The 23,725-nt window shown below is 37.2% G+C and overlaps 5 protein-coding genes and 1 non-coding gene across 8 annotated transcripts in view; 3 read left to right on the top strand and 3 right to left on the bottom strand.

Annotated features, from left to right (window-relative positions):
* Positions 1–267: 267 nt before the first annotated feature.
* Positions 268–3,357, top strand: LOC113492956 (60S acidic ribosomal protein P0). The gene is made up of 6 exons (XM_026870707.1): positions 268–373; positions 548–640; positions 1,444–1,837; positions 2,106–2,230; positions 2,529–2,765; positions 3,021–3,357. Exons 2-6 carry the CDS (start codon positions 587–589, stop codon positions 3,159–3,161), a joined length of 951 nt encoding a protein of 316 aa, XP_026726508.1. The 5' UTR covers positions 268–373; positions 548–586; the 3' UTR covers positions 3,162–3,357.
* On the top strand, positions 2,301–2,434 carry LOC113493616. Its single transcript, XR_003400596.1, has one exon. It is a non-coding gene; the product is annotated as a small nucleolar RNA SNORA36 family (small nucleolar RNA).
* A 208-nt stretch (positions 3,358–3,565) lies between the features above and the next one.
* LOC113492954 (protein arginine N-methyltransferase 9-like) lies at positions 3,566–8,908 on the bottom strand. Its single transcript, XM_026870705.1, has one exon. The coding sequence runs from the start codon at positions 7,682–7,684 to the stop codon at positions 5,492–5,494; it is 2,193 nt and encodes a 730-aa protein (XP_026726506.1). The 5' UTR covers positions 7,685–8,908; the 3' UTR covers positions 3,566–5,491.
* A 73-nt stretch (positions 8,909–8,981) lies between these two features.
* LOC113492955 (PH, RCC1 and FYVE domains-containing protein 1) lies at positions 8,982–10,433 on the bottom strand. Its single transcript, XM_026870706.1, has 2 exons — positions 9,661–10,433; positions 8,982–9,493 (listed from the first exon to the last, which is right to left on the bottom strand). The coding sequence occupies exons 1-2, from the start codon at positions 10,275–10,277 to the stop codon at positions 9,022–9,024; spliced, it is 1,089 nt and encodes a 362-aa protein (XP_026726507.1). The 5' UTR covers positions 10,278–10,433; the 3' UTR covers positions 8,982–9,021.
* A 128-nt stretch (positions 10,434–10,561) lies between these two features.
* LOC113492953 (zinc finger protein Xfin-like) lies at positions 10,562–20,248 on the top strand. 3 transcript variants are annotated; one of them, XM_026870702.1, is made up of 6 exons: positions 10,562–10,761; positions 10,885–11,050; positions 12,530–12,662; positions 12,805–13,903; positions 14,004–14,820; positions 14,918–20,248. In XM_026870702.1, the coding sequence occupies exons 2-6, from the start codon at positions 10,931–10,933 to the stop codon at positions 17,564–17,566; spliced, it is 4,818 nt and encodes a 1,605-aa protein (XP_026726503.1). In that variant the 5' UTR covers positions 10,562–10,761; positions 10,885–10,930; the 3' UTR covers positions 17,567–20,248. The 3 variants fall into 3 exon arrangements, with proteins under 3 accessions (XP_026726503.1, XP_026726504.1, XP_026726505.1); XM_026870703.1 differs by having other exon boundaries at positions 10,562–10,784; XM_026870704.1 differs by lacking the exon at positions 10,562–10,761 and having other exon boundaries at positions 10,867–11,050.
* Positions 20,246–23,725, bottom strand: part of LOC113493049 (neural Wiskott-Aldrich syndrome protein-like) — a 20,578-nt gene continuing 17,098 nt past the window's right edge. The window contains exon 11 of the mRNA XM_026870831.1: positions 20,246–23,506. Coding sequence (XP_026726632.1) covers positions 23,327–23,506 — 180 coding nt within the window. The 3' untranslated portion in view covers positions 20,246–23,326. The remainder of the gene's footprint in view (positions 23,507–23,725) is intronic.

Genomic DNA, 23,725 nt, shown 5'->3' with positions numbered 1-23,725 from the left:
TCTCAAATCTTTCAATTTTAATCTAGTCATTGAGTTTTGCTTGGAGATTATGTTTCGAGAGTTAAGTTTGTATTGTGAGTTTTAGGACTTCTTATTTGGGTAAAGTTACTATATTTTTTTAAGGACTTGCTAAGCTTGTTCAAGACTTATTTTTATTCTTGAAGTTCACTAAAATTGACTACTAGCCATTTCTTTCAATGCATTTAAAATTAAATTGAAATATAAGAATGAAAAGTAACTTATAGTCGAATAATAGTCTTGTACAATTGAATCTTACTAAAAAAGAGATGGATTTTAGAAGCTGACCTCCAACATGTCACGTCCCTATCTCTATCATATTTGTCCCGCACCGAGTTAAGTGCGTTTGGTTTTGGTGAGTTGGAAAATATTTAAAATCTGAAATTATTTGATTAATCATGCTTCATTCTGTGAATTTGTGCCACCGTTCATCTCGAGAACTTAAAAAACCATCAATGTTACGAATATTTTGTGATTATTTGCGTATAAGATAAAGCATCATGACTGAGTTGTCGTTTTGTGATTTCAGTCCTTAAATTTCTACGAAGTCCCTACACCACACGCCACGATGGGTAGGGAGGACAAGGCTACTTGGAAGTCAAACTACTTCACCAAGATCATCGTAAGTACAACTTAAATGCCAAGTCCTTATTATAACCTCAAACTTTACTTTAGTATTATCCATATGTCGCATGTTTGATGAAGTTTAGTATAATGTCGTTGACCACTGATCTGTACACTAAACATCTTTCATTTTTACTGTTTTACTTGCACCTCTTAGACCAACAATAGTAGCAGACCTCTTGCGTTCATGCTGTCCACAGTGTGTGCTGTGAACATGATTAACATGGTTTTTTCTCGTAGTGTTAGGATATGCAGTCTATTGCTAAATATGACAATGTTATTTTATTTGTAACGTTTATTTAACGCACAAATTATGCATACCGTTCAGAATAAGATTTTTGAAATGGTTATATCACTATTAACCTGAAACTTTACACCTGATTTACGCCTTAATTAAATGTATATTAAAACTTCACAGGTTTTTGCATTTTAAATAGAACCTCTGTGTTATTGTCATAAAATGGTTTGACAGACAGGTAATTGTCAAATGTGTTAATGACTGGTGCAAAATGTCAATTTATTCTTCAAGTAGTAAGAGTAGCATTGATGATGAAGAATTATTAAGAGCTCAGATTAAGCATGCCAAGGCTTTCAAATGCCGAGCCAGTCATCCTTTTAGTTTAAAACATTACTCATTGCGGAAATGGCTAGGGGTAAGCTGGCACTAAGACAAAGCTTTTTTCACACCTGATCTTATCATACTACTCTTTGCCAGTTCAATGAACTTAGTTTCATTGTATTAGTCTTAAGTGAATGTTTTTGGATGGGTATATCTTAAAATGTTTCTCTTTATCTTTGCAGCAACTGTTAGACGATTACCCAAAATGTTTCATTGTGGGTGCAGACAATGTGGGCTCGACCCAAATGCAGCAGATCCGTATCTCGCTGCGTGGTCACAGCATTGTGCTTATGGGCAAGAACACCATGATGCGCAAGGCCATCAAGGACCATATGGACACCAACCCAGCTCTTGAGAAACTGCTCCCACACATCAAGGGCAACGTTGGCTTCGTCTTCACCCGTGGAGACTTAGTTGATGTACGTGACAAGCTGCTGGAGAACAAAGTGCGTGCCCCTGCCCGTCCTGGTGCCATTGCTCCTCTGTCTGTCGTCATCCCCGCCCACAACACCGGGCTGGGTCCTGAGAAGACCTCCTTCTTCCAGGCTCTCTCTATCCCCACCAAGATTTCCAAGGGTAAGAAATAATTTTGTGATTATTCCATTACAACCATTCAAATATCTGTAAATATGACTAATGAGGTCTGTTCTAAAACCAGGGAATTCAATTTTTATTCCTTAGGCTTCGCTTTCAGACAAGATCAAATGCTTCAAATTTATCCTAGTGTGATCATTTGATAAGTAAATATTGCACTGGCATTTTGAAGTTACAAGACCCCTTACACATCATTTGAAATGTATTTTTTTTTTACCTAGACACTAAATGTATTATTAATTGCTTGCAGGTACCATTGAAATCATCAACGATGTCCACATCCTGAAGCCAGGTGACAAAGTTGGTGCTTCTGAGGCCACCCTTCTTAACATGTTGAACATCTCTCCCTTCTCGTATGGTCTGGTTGTCAAGCAGGTCAGTTCCATTCCATTAGATAATAAATAATATGTCTTTATGTCACCATGGTTTTTATACAAATGTTTAATGCCAAAGTGTTGAGTACAGTTTGCATTGAACTGTGCACTCTGATAATTTAGCTTTGGTAAAGTATTTGCTGTGTATATTAAATCTTGACTTTGTAGTTATTATACTCAGTCTTAGTTTATGTGGCAAACACTTGAAATGAAATAAGGTTAACAATCCTGTAGGGCCTCTTTATTTTTCATCTAAAATTCTTAGGTAATTTATGAATCTAATAATCATTTTTGCTTAGGTATACGACTCTGGTACCATCTTCGCACCAGCAATCCTGGACATCAAACCTGAGGACCTTCGTGAGAAGTTCCTGGCTGGAGTTGCCAACGTCGCCGCGCTCTCGCTGGCCATTGGTTACCCGACCGTCGCTTCCGCGCCTCACTCCATCGCCAACGGATTCAAGAACCTGCTCGCCATTGCCGCCGTCACAGAGGTTGAGTTCAAGGAGGCTGAGACCATCAAGGAGTTCATTAAGGTATGCATGTTCTTTTTAGATGTTAGTAGAAAACGTTAATTATTGTCTGTCCTAATACCAAGGAGCGTAATATTAGTTCCTTGGCTTCGCTTTCAGACAACATCAAAGGTCTTCAAATTTATCCTAGTGTGATTGTTCTAGGTATGAATATTGCACTGGCATTTTGAAGTTACAATATTTAAAATTATATATTAATCAATCAATATACAAGATATTTGAGAGCCAATAACCAAATGCGCATGTTGTGTGTTATAGGACCCCAGCAAGTTTGCTGCTGCCGCAGCTTCTGCCGCACCCGCTGCTGCTGCCCCAGCCGCCGCCGCCGCTGAAGAGAAGAAGGAGGAGAAGGAAGAGGAAGAGAGCGACGACGACATGGGCTTCGGTCTCTTTGACTAAGCCCGCACGTGAGGCGCAGCCCGCCCGGACACGACCGAAAGGCGTGTAGGAACTGTTCGGAACGGACTTGCCTCGACGTCGAGCCCCGTGGCTGCAACCACCAGTGGAGACAGTCAACTCCGCCGGGTTTGGACACCCATATGGCGGCCGACTGCCTCTCAAACATTGTGTGATTGTAATAAACGCCACTAAAATATTTATTGTTTTATTTAGTAAAACATTTCGAGTCCTTCACATGAATATGTCTAAAGTTTTTGTTTCCACTGCTAAGCAATGTAGGTGAGCAAGTATGATAACATGTTTTCAAGATACGCCGCCGCTAAGTAGCTGTGCGAGGGAAATGCTTTGCTCGAGTTATGCGACTAATCAACCAGGACAGCGAGATAATAGTATAACTCCACGAATCAAGTCCAATGATTTATTATACAGTTGCTTATACGTTAGGCATCCAAAACTTACTTAGATGTGCGATCCATGAGTGCCGACTGCCGTGATGTAAAATAACTTAAGAGCAGCGGTTCCTAATGAGTGGTCTTCGAAAGCCGATCCGAAACTATTTATGGAGTGCCCATGTCGCGAGCCAGACTCCCACTTGACCTATGCTTATAAGTAAAACGGGATGAATAACCTAAAAATACCTAATTTTTGCGTTGGATAGAAACAGTTTTTATTAAAATTTTTACAAGACAAAATATCAAGATTCAATGAAAATTCTCAAGCGTTTCATAATTGAATTTTATCATTTTAATGTAATCAAACGCATGCGACCCCCTATAATAACACTATTTTCTATTCGCCCTTTGACACGCCATTCACCCCGTTTTACGGTACCTAAATAGTATTGCGGTTTCTGTTAAAAGGATATATAAGTGATTTTAGGATACTCAATCTGCAATCGTAAAAAAGAATGTGCGCTCATTAATATGAAATGAAACTAACATTATCATATATCTACGTCATTTTATTTGAAGACAATCTGCTCACTCTGTTGTTTTTTGTCGTAAACAAAAACAACCGAGTGAACAGACTAATCTATAGTACCCATTTCATTAAAATCGAGATTCTATATTTAGACATACAACAAAAAGTAGCTACATCAATTAAATTATGACATCAATGGACTATTGTAACATTTATTTATGATTCGTTTTTATATCAGTAAGAATACAATTTTCATACGAGTATTGTAGAGAAAACGAATGCTTAAGGCGATAACCACTTATCGAGCCCCTTCTATATAAACATTTGTTACACAACAAAGAACTACATATAATTACATCAACTATGTAGTTACAAGTAAATACCTATTAAGTGGGTACATTGTGAACATCAATAGTTTAGTGGACATGTGTTCATGGTAGCAAACTACTGAGTGCATTTGCGTTACCTACTTAAATATGAAATCTGCAGTTTAGGTTTTACTAGACTGTTATCAATTCTTAATTAATATATTTACAAAATAATTTTATAATACTGAAGTGGTTTTTTTAGGAGTAAACTAAATATCCATCCAATAGATTCGTTAGAGTATTGACTTCCATCTTTGCGCTCGTGTGATTAATGTTTTCCCAGTAATTTCGTTACCAATATTATACAATTTTACCAGTATTATTAAAATTAAGCGTTGCAATTTAGAATCTCATTAATTTCTTATTTGGTCATAATTATATTCCTGGAGATTCCGCACAAATAGAAATATCAAATAACATTTAATTTACCAGCTTCAATGATCAACAAAACCTCCAAAACTTGAGATTACCTACTATTTGCTTAACAAACTAGTAACAGTGAGAAATTTAATCAGATCCTACGATATATTTATGATTCATTCCTAGGTTCGTATAAAATACCGTCACAATATCTTTGAGCCGCAATACCTTAATTGTAAATAGTACAAAAAGTGGCACATTTTAATCATAGATCACATACCTTAGTACTTTTGGCTTACAGTCTAACATTCACAATTTAACATTCATCAGATAGATTTAATTTTTTTACACACAGGATGTGTTACATAAAATGTAATTAAAATATAATAAAGTCTCGCGACTAGATATTTATAATATATAAATATATACGAAATTTAAACAAGTCTAATCACCCTGTACGGCTCCCTGGACACCGAATTCATAGTACAAAATGTAGAATTACTTGGTGATAAAACCGATACTGACACAAAAGCATCAATATCCTCCAAATGTTCGGTGTCATCAACCGACGATAATTTTAAATCATTCGTAAAATAGACCGTATCGACCGACCGAAGAAAGTCTCTCCAAATCTAAATTACGATATAATATGATCATTAAATAAGGAAATAAAAATCCTCCTTAAGTTTCTTCAAGCTGCATCATTAATTTGAACGCTCCAGTATAATCCACACATCGTATTACACACGCTATATCACCCTGCTTCAATCTAGTCTCTGAATCGGTTATAAATAACATACCGTCCATAAAGCAGTTCTTCCTGTTTGTGGATATTTCATTCATATTTTCCATCAACTCAATCGAATACCAACAGAGAATAGCATTTCCGACGCCTTCTTTCGTTATCGGCACTTGAAGTATTTCCAAACCAGCTTCAGAGTCCCAAGTCCACATTACACTGGGTTCTGACAATGGAACATATGGCAAATGACTAAAGTCAATACAGAAGTGCTGAGACATTTGATATTGATTCAAATATTTGGCTATCTTATAATTGTTGACATTCTCATCATATAATCTGTTATTGATATCCAACCAATGACTGTCTACTATTTGACCCATAATTTTCAAATTAGAGGGCAAGAACAGTCCTCCTGGCAAAACATGGTTCCTTCGTAAGTGAAGAGCTACCTCTTGGGCTTGCAAGTCTACTTCCCCACTTGGTTCCAAGATATTACAGAACACAACATGATATTTATCTTTTAACATCTCTACAGGCCAATACTGCCCAACCAGCACAGTCACCTTTGACATAGGAATATTATTGGCATGAAATACAGTCAAGAAGAATTGTTTGTCACTATTGGTTAGAGCACTGCATATTAATGATTTAGCACCTCTTTTCAAGAGTTGTAATCCAAGCATGGGGAATGGACACAAATCAACCACAGTAACAGATGTCATATCGGCTACCTGTCCCAGGTACACACTGGCCATGCTGATGCTACCTGAAATCATCTTAATATACTCTGTATCATTGAGGAATCTAAGAGTATTTGGAGAGATACGCGTGATGGGATGCATGTACTCTGGTAACAGTGTTAACTTGCCACTGTTCAATAAAAATTCTAATTTAATTGCATCACCTTCTTTAATTTGCTTAGGTAAATTATCAAAAAAGATAGCTTGTTGCCATGCATTAGCTCTTTTGTCAGATCTTGGATCTGAAGTTAAAGTAACTGTGTCAGTCAAATAGAGATTGAAATAGCCTATCACAGAGTTTAGCTCCCCAGTTTGTGTTGCCGTCAAGTGAACTTCATAGGGGTCTGTCCTGTTCAAAGTGTCTTGTATTTCTAAGTGATTGTTAAAGTTTATTTTCACAACTGACTCAGCTTGAGTGATATACTTTATATCTTCTCCATAAAGGTGTACATCTTCACAATCATATGTTTCATTTTGAGTACAGCCATGGACAAATAATGTTGGGATATTTAAATTGGACTTGATTGATGAACACAGCTGATACCTTTTGTTCAAAAAATCACACTGAGCACCAATAACAAAGAACTCAGCCTTGTTGGGGATCACTCTACCAACATTGTTTATCAAATGCTCCCATGCATGGCTAAGAGTTTGGAGGATGTGTTCTCCAAATAGGCCAGCGTCAAACATCTCTGTGATCAGTAGTGACCGCTTTCCTCCAATATCTCTATAACTCATATTTGTTGACATTTTTTGTATAACCTCCACCTGCTTAGCACCATTTTCCTGAGTAACATAATTAGCAACAGAAGCCATGACTTCTGAACCATCACATGCTGTTATTGCCACAGGTGAACATTCATTAGCATATAATGCTAATAATCCAGTGCCTGTGCCAAGGTCCAGGACTGTATCTTTAACAGGAACTATAGTTTCATGAATAGCGGCGCGGTATCCTTCATTGCGAACTTTGTCATTAAGCATCCTGAAATGCCACCTTTCAACAAGCATGTTTTTGAGTAAGTTAAAATTGTTCTCAGATGTAGCATAAAAGGGGTCCAATTTACAAGCATTCATAAAGTGGGCCCAGGCTTCCTTGAAAAAACCGAACTTGAACAGATACCTTCCAGTATCATCAACAAAATGCACACTGTCGGGGAATACTTTGAGAACCCGGCTGTAGTTACAGAATATTTCTTCAATTTTGTTTAGAGACATCAGTACTAAGCTAAATTTGTTCATCATTGACCGAAATTCGAGGACATGATCACTTTTTCGAAGGGCCGGAAATGATTCGAAAGCCGATAAATAATAATCTAAGGCTTTATCGTAGCAGGCGACGGTATGCATTTGCCTCGCCAACGCAATATATTCTCGAGCTGCGGCTTCCATTGCAGCTTTTATATTAGGTACTGAGTAATTTGTTAGTCACGATTCTTGAATAATCAATAATTTAAATCGATGAATTATTGTAGCAAAACTATCCTTTGGAGCACACCAATAATTATCACAAAAGTATAAGCACACTGAAATCTGGAGACCACTGACTTCAAATCGATATCTAAAATAGGACCTTGCTCGTATGTTATAATATTTATTGTAAAATCCAAACGTTATTAAATAATTAGTGGAACGATCAGGATTTTTTACTTTTTTTGTATACTGCCTAAAAAACGTCAATGTTGTACACAAATGTCAGTCAATATTTCGTTCGTGAACTGTTCAATACTTTTTGTAAGAGATTTCGAACGTTACGCCGCGCCGGTCAGTCGAAACTGCTGTGTGCACTTAAAATATTGAATAATAAATGGCACCTAATCAATAACTTATTTATTCCTGGGCGGGAATAGTCGCTATCACGAAAATTTATCCTTATAATATATCGTATGCTAAACGAGCAGAGTGAAGCACATGCGCATTTTGTCCGTTTATTGCGCTTTAAACGAAAGTGGATAAGTACGAAAGAATTATTTAGGTTTATTATTTACAATGAAAATAAGAAAAGAGTTAATAACGAATAATATTCAGAAATGCGAATTTCCAAAACTATTCAAGATATTGAAAATTCGCAAACACAGATCGATAGATTTTTGTTTTTTCATTGACGTAGCATCAAAAGTTGAAAATTTACCATATGTTGGATAACGGCATTTTAGTTATACAACGGCAGAGCTGTTCACCGATCGTAATTTTAGAGGTGTTCTGAATAACTTTTTTGAATATTGATCGAGGCCGCGGGGCTGAGAGGGACGGGAATAAATGCATTGACGTCACGATGCATTTCTATCCTTTCTTCAACCAAAGTACCTACTTTTTAAAAGGAAATGTTTTTGAAGGGAAATTGCTTTTGAAATGTTCCTATAATATAATTTATTTCAAGTTATTTATGTAATATTATTGAAAAAGTATGAATCAATAAACATTATTCATAAGAAAAAGATAAGATGATATTTTCATTCCTTTCATCTAACTGATTTCCCTTTGAATGTTGCTAAACAATTTTTGTTATAATTAAGCAAAATTCTTAGGTACTAATTTCCGCATAATCTTCATGGCAAATTTTACATTTTTTTTATTTCAGATTAGTTTTTCCTACTACTGTACACGGTGTACTGTACACATAGTGTTCATTGCAGTTGGAATAGATACGGATACACATACTAGAACATAAATAAATAAAACAAAAACATTGTTATTATACAGTTCTTTGGTAACTCATACTTTCACTACTAATTAGAAATTATCACAGTGTTCCATGGTCCACACATTAGGGAGCAGTCCCCATAACATTGAAAAGCCTTCTTAAAGTAATTGACTGTGGGATATTTTTCTTCTGAGAATCCCAACTGGCCATATTTGTTACAGCCAGTAGTCCACACTGTATTATCTTCCAACAGTATAGCTGAATGCCTTGATCCACAGGAAATATCCTTTATATTTTTAATCACTTCTTTGCCATTTACATCAAAGAGGTCCAATAATTTAGGGACTGAGTAGCTTTCCTTACATTCCTTATCTAAATGTTTTATTCCCAACTGGCCAGTGTCATTCCAACCCCAGGCATAAACATCTCCACATATGCTCAGTGCTAGTGTGTGCCATCCATTGGCACTGATTTTGATAATAGTAACCCCTGCCAGAGCATCTACTTCTGTAGGAATATCCTGATTACTGATGTCACCATGACCTAGTTGAAGTCTCCTGCAACAAAAGAAAACAAATGTTAATGTTGTGCTTTTCTTGTAATTGAAAATTGATAATAGATAATGCTAATACAAATTAAGAAAAAAAATGTTTGTAAAGAAATTGAGTAGGTACTGTGTTGCAATATTTTTCTAAAAGAAAACATAAATAGGTGTGATATTAACCTCCCATTGCCCCAAGTGTAAACTTTGCCTTCATCAGTCAGAAGCACATAGTGCTCATAACCGCACTGAATGTCGCATATTTTTCCTTTACAGTGCCTAGTGTCCACATAACTTGGTAACATGCCACTGTACACACTCCCTTCTGATGTCAGATATAAACAAGACTCATTTGCTACAACAGCTTTAGTTATTCTCTTATCTAGCTTCTGTTTTTTAATCGAGTGCTCCAGCGGTGCTTCAACATTTAAATTAATCCTTTTAAAATCCAATTCCTTGGATAAGTCAAACACCCAAATTGAATTAAGGTTTTTACTTATCATTACCACTTTATAATCATTACCAATAACAATTATTTCATCTTTTTCAGCTGTGGTATGCTCTGTTGGTAGAGGAATTTTAATAAGTTGTTGCTCTTTGCCTCCCCAAGCACCAGAAATATAATATGTCCCATTGTTCTCTAATATGTTATAAGACCAGTTGATTTGTACAACTTTATTAGCACATAAACTAAGATCCAAATATTCTTTACTTGGCGAAAAAATACGAAATCCACTTAAAACAATATCGTCACACAGCCACTGGCCAAAGATATTAGAGCCTGATATGTAATAAATCATTATAAAGAAACTGTCTTGACTCTATTATTTTTTTCTATCAGTTAACAGCATAATTCTAACGGTAAACATTCAGGTTTTAAATTAAAATACACAACACACTTGTCGCTAGACTGACAGCTTGTGAAATGAAAATAATAAAATTGACATTCGAATGACAGCCCAACAGATGGTAGAATTTGTAAACCGGTCCATTCGTATCGATCTTATTATTTTATGATTTTGTTTGGCACCTGCAGATATCAAGAATTATGGACATAACAATAAATCTTAATTAAAAAGAAGCTTTTAAGGAATCCCTTCGCAAATAATTTCACAATAACTACTAGCACATCAGTTTCATGGCGAAGTCACAAAAAACATTGTCTTTGACCAGTTAATTTGTGTATGTGTGAGTGTGTGTGGCTTTCAGGACCGACCGACAGACATTCTGTGTGTGTGTGCATAATTTACGTGTGGAGTTACGAAGTAAGCCGGTTTCAAAAAGGTGTTTTTCTATATTATTTACCGGTATAATTAAATATTTGTTATATTGTTAACAATAATATTTGAATTTGGTGCACTCAGAAATATCGTTCTTTTTTAACTTCAGTGCTTTGGTATGTTCCAGAGATGTGATGTTATAATGACATGAAGTTTCTTGAGAGTAAATCAATATGGCTCTCAAGCTCGGAAAATGCAGGCTCTGCCTCAAGCTCGGCGACTTCTACTCCATATTTACGGTGGACAATGCCTTGCAGCTTGCGGAGATGGCTATGGAATGCGCCCGAGTGAAAGTAAGGCTTTCCTTCTTACCCTTAACATTGATAACATTTCCATGAGAACCACCACTTTATCATGTAGGTATCGTATTTCAAACTTATTATTTCTTGTATGTAAGCATATTGTTTTTGTCAACTCAGATATCTGTAACTTAAGCCTGGCTTGGGTCCTATTCTAAACAATAATGCATTAATTGCTTAAAAGCTGTGAGCTATTTCCCAACAATAAATTATATTACAGAGTTATATATTTTTCGAGTTTATTTTAGAGTCGAATATCGAAATTCTAAGTTATTTAAGAAACTTAATTATTTGTAAATCTCTTCATTGGTTCTTAGATTCAAAGCTTTTGCAATTCACCTTTTCTAATATCAATTAATTTAAAATAGAAGACTTCGTAATTTTTTTTTTATTTAGTCATCACATAATACATATACTCATTCTATATTACCTAAAACTTGTCATGTAAAGACACCTTGGCTAGGTCAACTGATGCAGTTATATTCCTTACTTAATCCTGAAAAAGTTTTGAAGTTTTACAAACTTTTTTGTATGTGAAGCTGTTCTTGTCATGCTTTAAATTGGACACCTATATTTTTAACCGTTTGCATAGTAAGCATTACTTGACTATTTGTAAGTTGCGTGACAGATAGCAGGACAGTATTAGGACTGCTTTGAACTAAAATTGTTAAGGCATGTGGAATGAATAAGCAATTTCTGCTTATGCTGTTATTAATCTACAGTTCATTTGTTTAGGTACAGGGGTACATAGGTGTATCTTTTGATCTAAACAAAAACACATATTGAGATTCTCTTTTAAGAATATTTACCTTTTTTATGTACCTGATGGAGTATTTACCTTATACCCTATAAGAAAAAGTGGGACCTAAAACAACCTATATACAAAATGGAGTATTTCCTCTGGTCTGATATCATTCCATATTTTCATTGTTATTAATATTGTTTAAATTGTTTATATGCTAATGTGCTAGTGTAAGTTTTTAAGTCTACTCTCTAATTTTGACTTACAAATATCCTAAAAGTTTGTAATATATTGCTATTATAAATTGTCAAAATGTTGCTATTACTTATTACTGAATACTTTTACAGTACTTACTTATATAAGGATATTTTAATTTATTTAGCAGAACAAGAACAATCAGTTATCATTTTCTAGACGAATACACAGATACTCAAACGGAGGCCAAATCCACTGCGCACATCTTCACGGGTTTGATCCCCGCATGTAACTAGCCTTTGTGTGATACATAAATGCTTGTTCTGGGTTTGGGTGTCTTTTGGCAAGTGACTTGAAAGTTACTTCATAGTTAAATTCCTTAGTGCAAGAGTCGTTTTTAAACAGTTTAAAATTGAGAAATCAGTTAATTTTATACAGATATGTAAGAAGACTTTAGAATTATAATTTTTCAAACAATCAAAGTTATACTCCTATCTTTCGACACTCAAAAGAAGGTACCGGTATTATTGCCACAGATCTACGATGGAGATGGGTTGCCAGACAAAGTGTGCTCAGAGTGCATACAGAAACTTAGCAGCGCATACATCTTCAAGCAGCAGTGCGAGCGGGCCGACCAGGAGCTACGACGCAACTATGTGCCGCCACCAGGTACCATTTACAAACAGATTCATGTATTAATAAATCCTTTGTTTTTGTAGACAAGTCTTGTCTGGATACATTTAAAACTTGCTAAAAAAATTGTAACTGCTGTTTATGAGAATATAACTGAGCTGAGTATGCATATTTTCAGGGTTTAGTATCAGCCCTACACCACCAACAAGACAAAGCAGCGATTCCGCTTTTTCGAATCATACCGATAGCTCCAACCTCACCAAACAAGCGTCTTCCTTCGAAGAAAAAGAATCTCCTATCACCAAAACTAGGAAGCGCAGCATTGACAGCGGCGACAATGGTTCAGTTGACACATCCAGCGACTATCGACCGAGCGGCTCCAAACGTGTTGAGGAATTGAGGAGGTCCCAGAAACGACCAAAGATGCAGTCCAGCAACACGTCGCAAGCGGACTCGGACTACGAAGACAACAGCGCCTCATACATGGCAGAAACTGACTCCGACGAACCCCTCATCAACAACAACTTTAATTGCAAAAGATGTCCTAGACAATTTACCAGCCGAAGGAGTCTCGCCAACCACGTCAGAATTCACGAAAAGAAAGACGGTCTCGAGGACAATATCGTGGTCGAAATACCGCAGAAGGTAGAAGATGCGCCCGACTCAGAGGAGAAACTAAGCTGTAACAAATGTGGAAAGACCTTCAAATTGAAAATTATGCTGAATAGGCATTTCGATGGATGTGGTAAAATTCCCGCCAAGTCACCACAGAAAGAGCTGCTCGTTTCCTTAGAACCTATAGATGGAATGGCGAACCGCAATATCACGTGCGAAATATGCACCGCTAAGTTCAAAACAGTCGATAATTTGGAAAAGCACATGAAAGTTGTACATGCCGCAGTTTTGAAACGGGAAAAACGTGAGAATCCGAAGGTTCCAGTTCCATGCCTCTACTGCCAAAAGATGTTCGATGACTATTACGCTCATAGCTTGCATTTCAACGATTGTCCGCAAAAGGACGAATCTTTACCATACGAATGTCCAGTTTGTAAAAAGATTACTTCGAGAAAAACATCATATTTCCAGCACCTGAAGAACATGCACTTTGAACCACGTTCCTACCTTCTAAACACTTCCGTGGAGGCGGAGCCTGAGCCTTACCATGAATGTAGGATGTGCAACAAAAAACTTCCTTCACAAGATTTGTTGATCAAGCATTTAGCGGCACACATGTCGAATATTGAAGACAACGATATCGGCGCTGATAACGAGTCCCGGTACGTATTATCTCCTTAATGCATTTTGCTAATTAATAAATAACTTTACAGATTTTTTTGCCACTAAATAATGACACTTATAGTAATTTTAAATTTCCAGTACCAGCACAATTGATGATTCTGCATCAATCCAATCGATACAAAGCAATACTCCGGGATGTGTAAAATGTTCGAGATGTGATAAAGAATTCAAATACAAGAAAGCTCTTCAAACTCACGAAATGAAATGTACAGAGGTGCCGATCGAAGTGAAGACCGAGCCCCCCGACAAGCCGTCGACGAGCCTGCTGAGCGAGACCACGTCGCGCTGGAAGTCCGAGTCCGAGTCCAGCCAGGACGAGGACGACAACACGTGCGACATCTGCGAGAAGCAGTTCTCGTACCGCCGCCTGCTGCTGCACCATAAGAAGACCAAGCACAACATGAGCTCCGGACACAAACGCGCCAAGATCTACCTCAAGGACTGCAAGGTCCGCTGCATGATCTGCGACCTCGAAATGAAAGTCGGCGATATAAACGAACACAACCAAACGCACATATCTAAAAACATGAAACCCCGTAATCTCTATACGTGCGCTGAATGCGAGGATACCTTCAAAAGCTGTTCAGCGCTCGCTAACCATATAAAACTGATACACAGGCTAAACCAGAAGAAGCTTGAGGTTGGCGTCAACCCGTCGGATTTTTGTGAAGTCGTTGTGACAAAGGCGGAACCCCTGGACTGGATCCAGAGTCACAACGACTTTGGAGAGGTTCCGGGTGCGGAGACCAAGCCACTCGTAGACCTGAGCGGCTTCACATGCCCCATCTGTGCCAAGAAGATGCCAACACTCATATCTTTGAAGCGACACGTCAACTGGCATTCAAATGTTGGAAATAGTATCGAAAAGAAATATGAGTGCCCTGTCTGCAATGAGGTGAGGACTAGTTTATATGAATAGTTCGATTTGAAAAATTTTATAATAACTCGCATTTAATTGGCCTGTTTTAATGAATGTGAATGCTTTTTTCCAGTCATTTAGATTCCAGTGCCACTACAAGATCCACATGCGGCAGCACTACCACGACACGTCGCTGGACCCGAAGCACCTGACGTGCGGCGTCTGCGGCCGCGTCAGCAAGCACCTCCGCGCCGCGCAGGCGCACATGAACTTCCACAAGCAGACGCGCTTCCAGAACAAGGACTACCAGTGCTCCATCTGCGAGCGGGTGTTCCAGCACAGGAAGGTGTACCTCTCGCACATGGCCATCCACTACAAGAAGGGGGACGTCGTCCACAACACCATCGTGGGCGACGTCTTGCCAAACACGGCCGACAGAAACGTGTTCGACGGCACCCACACCTGCCATCACTGCGGTAAAATCTGCGATTCAGAAACCTCTCTAAAACATCATTTAATTTGGCACACGTCCAAGACTTTCTTGTACGGCGCACGACACGAGTGCACTATATGTAAAGTCAAGTTCACAAACAAAAAAAGACTAGAGCTTCACATCAGATCCCATTACGAAGATGAGAACGGACCCTACAAATGCACCATCTGTGGTAAAGGGTACACAGACGAAGGCTACTTCCAAAGGCACGTCAAAGGACACAACTTTGATCACCAATCTCACAAAAAACGAATAGAAAATTTTAGAAAGGATAAAGTCAAGTGTCCAATATGCTCTCGGTTTTATCCTGACTTAGTTAAGCTTATTCGTCATTTGCGGAGGACACATCCCGAGAGTAAGATGATCAAGAGTGACCCAGACGCGCCGCCTCAGACATACTTTTCGTGTAAATTATGCGCCAAAGTGTTCCTCGATGAGCGTAGGCTACAACACCATGAGGAAGCTCACCTTAGGAAGCCAGAATTCTTTAAATGTAAATTTTGTGGAAAGAAAACTATATCTCTTAAGAATCATAGACTTCACATAAAGAGCCATCTGACGCAGAAGCATTTGGACAATCCCCTCAAGTGTCCTCACTGCGAGGATACCTTCGTGAAAGGCTACGACCTGCACCATCACCTGCGCGACGCGCACGACATCAACGAGACGTGGATCGCTGAACGCACCGAACAAACCCTCAATGGGCCGCTCAAAGACCTGCAGTGCTCTATATGTATGAAAGTTCTTGCGAGCAAAGGTAACTTCGAGCGACACATCGACTATCACAACTCGTTGAGGTGCAACTACTGCTTTGATTACTTTAGCTCACTTCGATTTCTGGAAGGTCATCTAACCTTTTCGTGTGAAAAGAAAAAACTTCTCGGAGACACCGAAGTTTATCCCAAGAAAGTGAAATGCGACATATGTTACAAAGCATTCCACGTTCAAGTCAAACTGGACTGTCACTTGCGCACGCAACATGGAATCAAGGTAAACAGAGAAGCGTCCGCAGGAAAACAAGAGTTCGTCTGCGATTATTGCTTTAGAGTCTTCGAGAATGAGTACGCGTTGACTACTCACAAAATTTACCATCGTACTGTCGGCTACTATGGATGCATTTACTGTAATAGAAAGTTTAATACTTTGACAGTCTACAGAAAACACAAAAACCACCATTTATCACAGCTTAATGTGGATAACCCTACTAAATGCGAACACTGCGACGAAACGTTCGTAGCGTTTAGAGAAATGATATACCATATGAGAGATGTGCATGGTGATGACAAGGAGTGGGTCACGGAGCCGAAGGAGTCCATCGAGGAGACCTGCCCCATCTGTCACAAAGTGTTCTACAACCTGCACAAACATCTGAGCTACCACGAGGAGAACAAGTGCAAGAAGTGTGGTGAGTACTTCTACTCCATGATAGACTTCGATAATCATCTGTGCACCATCGAAAGCGATGATGAGGGCATGCCACACGCGGGTACAGATGATGCCGCCAAATATGAAGAGTGCAAGTTCTGCTTCAAACCTATTACAAAGAAGAACTCCAAAATCAAACATGATAAAATACATAGGGGCTCTGGATCCATTTCCTGTAGATTCTGCAAACTTAAGTTTAAGACTATGGATGCGTTCAATATACACGCTTTTTCACACCGAAGTAGGAAATACAATAAACAACCCATCAAATGTAGGAAATGTAATGAAAAATTCGTTAAATATGGACCATTTATGAAGCACATGAAAACGGTTCATAAATGCATGAAAAAAATGCACTACAGGGCCATCGTGAAACCAGAGAAATGTATCGTTTGCGGAGACGACTTCCCGAACCTCCACAACCATTACCGTGCTCATTTGTTGAACCAGTGCCAGGCTTGCCGCAAGTATTTTACGTCTTATAAATTATTCACTTGGCACGAATGTGATAAAGAAGACGCGGACCCATCGAAAGTGTTCACGTGTGACGCGAACTTGAACGAACTAATAAACACGTACGTTCCAAAAGATGAGAAGGACGACGAGAAGTACTACGGACACAGTGAGGGGGAGGAGGACGAGGACTACGTGGACCCGCAGGTGTTCGCTGACGAGGAGAGCCAGGACAGCAAGGACAGCAAGTCGCTGCACATGATGGTGCAGTCGCCGATCATATCTGACGTGCTGTCGTTGTACAAGCCGGAAACCAACGGTGACGTCGACGACGACGTGGTCAACATCACCGATGATGACTCCGTTGACATTGAGCACGCTCCACCGGTCGTAGTCATCGATGATGATTAGAGTGCTGTTGTTTGAAGTGTAGCGCACAAATTTCCCACCTAGTGTGTTTGTTTTGTAATGATTAACAACCAGTTTAAAGTGTCAGTTATTTTCAGAGTCGTCCATATTGTCGAATGCATTAAGTAATAGTACTGCCATTACTTCTACATAAAAATCTCTACTGTTATAAGATAAATGTCCTAGTTCCTTACAGTAACGTGAAAATTTTAAAGAAAGTAAAGTAATAAATACCATTTAATAATCCAAATCAGAAAAATTCCTTTCCGAAGATAAATGCACCAACTATTCAATCTAAACATCTACATCAATTGAATACGCTCCTTATTGCTTTGAGTTAACATTTTAATTGAATTTAAAAAAGCCTTTTAAAGTGGAAAAACTAAAAATGCTATATTTATACGTATTCAAAATTAAAGCCGCGTGCATTCGGAATAACATTTTATCTTTGGAATACAAATCAATTCGATAGATGAGGTTAAATTCAACCTAATTCACAATTGGGGTTATAATTATGACAATTTATATGTTTGGTACCTCGTGTATCGTACTTTATATAAGATTTTATAAGCATAAGCCGTATAAAATTTTTAAGATATGTTTTTTGCAAAAGCTAATTTTGTAAAATATATTAGATAAAAAGCATTTTCTCAAAGACTTTTTAAAATAAAATTTATGTTAAACTGTTTTATTTTCACTACTAGTGTGTGATTTGCAAGTTTAAGATAACCTGTGCTATAAAAGTGATAGTGTGCGATAGATTTTATTTAGTTTTTAATAAACCCTTACAGATAGTTCAACTCACTTGTGCGAGCGACGCTATGTGTGCGTGTAATAGACAGCGATTGTTTATTATTGAAGCTTTCATTTGTGTGATATTGTCACCCACATGAAAGTTATGTTAGTAGGTACACAAAATGCCTTTATAATTTTTCATGTGTTGTTTACACACATAATATATACGAGGGTTACCCACACATGACTGCGTGCGCAAAGATGAGTTGAATTGACTATACTAACATTATGTTGAGAAACCGTGCGGCTGTGGCGACACTAACATTCATTACTTTTGTAATTATAATTTGTTTGTTAATTACAGAATTAGAAATAGTATATGATTTGTAAGGTTATATACATAATATAATTAATTAATGCTAGATCGAAATTATGTAATCTCGTAACGTGTTAAATATTATTTATTAATATGCGATATACCAATGACTTGTTACTTCAATTTTTGGGCAAAGAAATTATGGTTACAGCATTTTCCAATATTGTTTAATCAAGAATTTTATCATAATTATAATATTAAAGTCAAAAGGTGAAAACATAGTCATATATTAGAAATTAATAAAAATATTAGGGCATTATATTCTGAGAAGTAACGGCCGTGGAAACTTAAAATTTTTAAAGCAATGGTTGAGTCGTATCAGATAAAGGTGCCATCTAAAATAAATATATCCTTTCAACCAACAAAATTATGTAGAAACAGTGTACAGATAGGCAGTAGGTTTTGCGAGTCTCATTAACATGTACTTTAGAAGATACTTATTAAGATTTGTATGTATTGTACAGTTGCGGTTTTCGATAATAGAGATCAAAATACGAGTATTTAATGGGTTGCATTTTGCTTTAAATCGCTGAGAGAGTGACAGCATTATCTAAAACAATATGCAGCTAGCTTTTGTTCTCACTCTTTCCGCCATTTTTATGCATGCCCAATAAGTTGAATAGTGCTATCTAACGTTATAGAAAGTTGTCTAGTGATTCGCCTTGCAGTATGGACCAGACTTTAGTGAATGCGTTTTTAGGCCACTATCTCACTGGCGTTTTACGAGATCTCGCACTTGACCAGCGTCTGTGCAGCGCCAACATTGCGTGGATGAAACGTTAAGGTCGCATGTTAAATGTGTTACTTTCGAACAGTTAACAGCTACAATTACTTTCCTACCTAGCGTGTCAAAGTGGGACGTAACTCTACGTAACGTTGGCTTACCAATAGAAACTCTTTACATTAACACTACATCAGCGCAACGTTGATGCTACGCAGACTTAGAGAAGCGCCAGCGCTCGTCAAACTGCCGCGGGGCGGTCTGCTACGTCATTTTGCCCTTAGCAGCTAAACAAATACGAATTATAACAAGCTTAAAAAATAGTATTCATTCACTAACACCAATTTAGCAATAAATAGAAGTTTTTGTATTATTCAGAATAAAGTTTTCCTTTAGGAACTTTTAGAAACATATTTTGTCATTTTTCTAATTTGTATTAGCCAACGGGACGGATGTATTTTAAGTAGTTGTAAGATTAGGCGCTGTACTTACTGACGACTGGCGACTGTCACGTTGGAGACAAATATTACGTTTTGATGGTATGTAACGTATAATTGTTACTCAAATCTTGATAGCGAACGCGCGAACTGATAATGGTTTGTCCTCCGTGGCAGTCTTCGGAAGTCCGTATGACTACAGCATTACTTTAAGATTGTTATTAAGTTCAGTCAGCGTGTTAAAATGTCTAGACTATAAGTGAAATAGTGAATATTCCAATTATTTTGAAGAAGTTACTTTTATTTGCGGTTATTCTTTTTTAATTATTTTTATTCTCTTTCTCAACGTATTGTTTTCTTGTCTATGTGTAGATTGTTGATTGATGATGGACGAAATAAAATGGTCATTGAAATAATTTTAATAATGTTTATTTAGTCAACATACTCATTTATGAATGGCTGATTAACCACGATAACATTTCCTCACATGAATACAAGTGGTCACACTAAACATGTATAGACTTATAAATCTTTCAATACGCTATTGAACTTACTTGTTGTTCGACAAGAGATGTCGTTACTATCGTAGATAACAAACTCAAAAGCAAGCTTATTTCTTGTAATAATAAGTTTACAAATCTATTCAAAAGGATAAACCAAATTAAAAACACTTGGAATAAATACATATTCCTAATCACTATCCGAATGTAACTAATAAATACTCTACCCTCACCTGACACTATCTCAGTTAACCAGCAATCCAAAATACTCTTCAATTGTTACAGGTACATTACATACATCGTAAACATTGATAGTTATAAAAATATCTATCGTTATTTATTAAGATACACATATAGTCATAACCCTTAAACTAGTTTTAACTTCATTTTATACATAGCTAGTATAATTTAACTTGATCTGCAGATTTTGTGGCCGCAATATGTGTACTATAAGCTGGAGCAAAACTGTTGTTACTGTGGAAGCGGGACAGCGCACTACAGTGCAGTAGCGGCGTCTCGCTCACACACCAACAGTACTGCTTGAAGAGCTCGTAGTAAAAATGATGATTTTTACAGTAGTAGTGATATTATGAAACAGATTATGCACATACAAAAATGTGAAGATAGTCAACTATTAAAAATGTGAGCAAAATATAGCATATTTTTATTTCGAAATACTATGACAGTGTAGAATACGGGGAGTGATAAAAGCCTGTATAAAGAAATAAATAATCCTTAAATCGGTAATAAAACCAACCAAGCGATCATTCGTGATATTATATCGCTTAGATTCCAAACTTACCTAGTTATAAAAAAATAATTAAAATAAAAAAGATGAACGTTTATTTATTTACACTTATAACACAGGAATTGTGCTTGAATACTAAGAAGTGAAGAACCACGAATTAATTTACAAAGTTGGTTTTATTTTAGTACAGAGTAAATTAATTATACATCGATTACGTAGCGCCTTTAATATCGATAGTTCACGTAACTTCCGCTAACTATCGATACTAAATTATAATCGATTGATTATGTTATGATAAATTCCTAGCCATTGAACGTCGGAACTATGTCAATGTGTAACATGCTTGCGCTGTGAAGCAGTACTGGTTTGGAAGTAAAACATATCCCTATCTTTGTATTCCTATCGGCTATCAAGTGTCGTAACAACAAAATCTAGACTCGAAATAGTATAATTACGGTAAGTACCTTTGATCAAAGGCAGTGTATCAATGATATCTATCCTAAAAGATGAAGTTTTGATCTACAACTCGCATCTTTCTTACAAAAATATGTCACCCGACATTTCTTATCACACACACGTCAAAAATTGTAATTTTACGATCACCGCAGATTTCCGTTCAGTCATATACAGAGCTTTTAGTCTATTACAACTAACCTAAGACATTATATACACATTTTACACCAATTATATAAAATATAAGTGATCTCGTTGAAAGAGCAAGTCAGCCTTTAGTTGTTATCGTTAATATAAGGCGATATTATGCTTTGTTGTAGTTATGTTAATAATACAATGTTTATATAAGCAATAACCATTAATAAACTTATTCTTTCTACGGCCTCACAAACATAACATTAAAGACATTGAGTAGTCTTAATAAAATATTAATAACTCGTATGTAAAACGTAATTAATTAGTAACTTATATTAGAAAGTATATACACTTGGACAAAAATAAAGATAAAGGTTTTTTATTGTTGCTTCAGTCGAGGCGGCGGTTGAGCGAGCGTGTGTACAATTGAGCACTTTCGATCAGTCGACGTTCAAGAAAAATATATCTTAACAAATCCGAGTAACGTTTATTTTTGTTTGTTTGTGTGTTTTGTATTACTTAGTGGCTGCCTCGACGTAAGCAAACAATTTATAAACATCCAGTGTACTATCAGGACACTTGTAAACGCTTGCCTCAATACAAGATCATTCTCTGAGCACATTTATTCCCATATCACATTTGGACTGACGTTTCATACTAGCCAAAGTAACACTGACACGATGGTACTAACTCTATCATTGAATATGACTATTTTGCCGTAAAACTAAGTAAACTTGATTTCATCGCTACATCAGTCATTACTTTGACACTATTCTGGCACACATTTTTTTTACATTAAGTTTTTTTATCCCTAACGCAAACCTTAAGGTTATTAAAGACTTGGAAATATTGTTTTTTTTTATTCAAGCCTTCTTACGATTGCTATGATTCAGTTACTTTAATCATACACGTAAAGGTGATATTCTACTAAAGAACGTTTTAAAGCGAGTAAAAAAATAAAGAATAATATTGACAACCTAGGAGTTTAATAATATTTCAATACAAATAGTTTAAATAATCGTTCAGTTGCTCAAAGCCTATTTATTAATTATGTGGAAATAAATTAGAATAATACTTTTATGTATGATGGGTACTTCGGGTAAGATCGTGAAACTTCGGCAACCGAAGTCGGCAGAAGCCAGCCGGTAATACCCGGTTTACATTTTGAAGTGAAGAATACTCGACTCTTGATTTTAGTGTAAACATAATCGCTGTTTAAAGTGAGTCATAGTAGGTTTTACAACAAAATATATATATTTACACTGATATTATTGAATTAGATGTTAACGGCGCATAAATTGGCAACAAAGATTTTTAAATTGATTGATTGTGTGTTCTAATAAGTAGATACTTACAAAATCTTTTCATACCCATATTAAGCTGAACATTAATTAATAAATTAAAGAAAAGGAATTGCTTGAACGCTATAGTACTAACGATAGCTAATAAAAATAATACCGTAAAAAGAATACTAGTAATGTCCATACAAACAATAAGTGAACATTCCTTGTTTTATGTTAGGTAAGCAATAAGTCTCTTCTCATCTGTACATTACAGCTTTATTTCGTCGTATTTTTTGAATAATCGAAATACATACGCGATCGTTTTTTGTTTTTATACTGGATCGTCCTTACGTGACCGCTGTTGGTTCCGTGTCCTCAGTCGTCCCACTCGCCGTCGCTGGTGGTCGCGTCGGAGAGCTCGGAGTCGGAGGAGTGTATGGCGCGCGAGCGCTCCTCCAGCGCGCGCTGCAGGGCCTCGGCCAGCCCGCACGCCGCGCCGCGCCGCGCCGCGCCCGCCGCCGCGCCCGCCGCGCCCGCGCTGTCCGAGCGGGACACCTGCACAACACGGGGACACGACAGTTACTGCTATGTTGGGGTCGGCTTCCAGTCTAACCGGATTCAGCCAAGTACCAGTGTTTTACGAGGAGCGACTGCCTATCTCACCTCCTCAACCCAGTTACCTAAGCAACACGATACCCCTTGGCTAGACTGGTTGTCAGATTATTCAAGCTTTTTACTGTCTGTAACGACTGTGAAAGATGTAGAAATAACACC

Source organism: Trichoplusia ni, chromosome 4, assembly GCF_003590095.1.
Source record: "Trichoplusia ni isolate ovarian cell line Hi5 chromosome 4, tn1, whole genome shotgun sequence".
Lineage (NCBI taxonomy): Eukaryota > Metazoa > Arthropoda > Insecta > Lepidoptera > Noctuidae > Trichoplusia > Trichoplusia ni.
The sequence above is the reverse complement of the archived record's forward strand: the minus strand, read 5'-3'. Positions and strand labels throughout refer to the sequence as shown.

Coding starts and splice junctions, on each gene's coding strand:
- LOC113492953 (XM_026870702.1), top strand. CDS start 10,931: ATGGCTCTCAAGCTCGGAAAATGCAGGCTCTGCCTCAAGCTCGGCGAC. Junction 11,051..12,529: donor TGGAATGCGCCCGAGTGAAA/GTAAGGCTTTCC, acceptor TTATTGCCACAG/ATCTACGATGGAGATGGGTT. Junction 12,663..12,804: donor CAACTATGTGCCGCCACCAG/GTACCATTTACA, acceptor GCATATTTTCAG/GGTTTAGTATCAGCCCTACA.
- LOC113492956 (XM_026870707.1), top strand. CDS start 587: ATGGGTAGGGAGGACAAGGCTACTTGGAAGTCAAACTACTTCACCAAG. Junction 1,838..2,105: donor CCCCACCAAGATTTCCAAGG/GTAAGAAATAAT, acceptor AATTGCTTGCAG/GTACCATTGAAATCATCAAC. Junction 2,231..2,528: donor ATGGTCTGGTTGTCAAGCAG/GTCAGTTCCATT, acceptor ATTTTTGCTTAG/GTATACGACTCTGGTACCAT.
- LOC113492955 (XM_026870706.1), bottom strand. CDS start 10,277: ATGATTTATTACATATCAGGCTCTAATATCTTTGGCCAGTGGCTGTGT. Junction 9,494..9,660: donor TACACTTGGGGCAATGGGAG/GTTAATATCACA, acceptor CTTTTGTTGCAG/GAGACTTCAACTAGGTCATG.
- LOC113492954 (XM_026870705.1), bottom strand. CDS start 7,684: ATGGAAGCCGCAGCTCGAGAATATATTGCGTTGGCGAGGCAAATGCAT.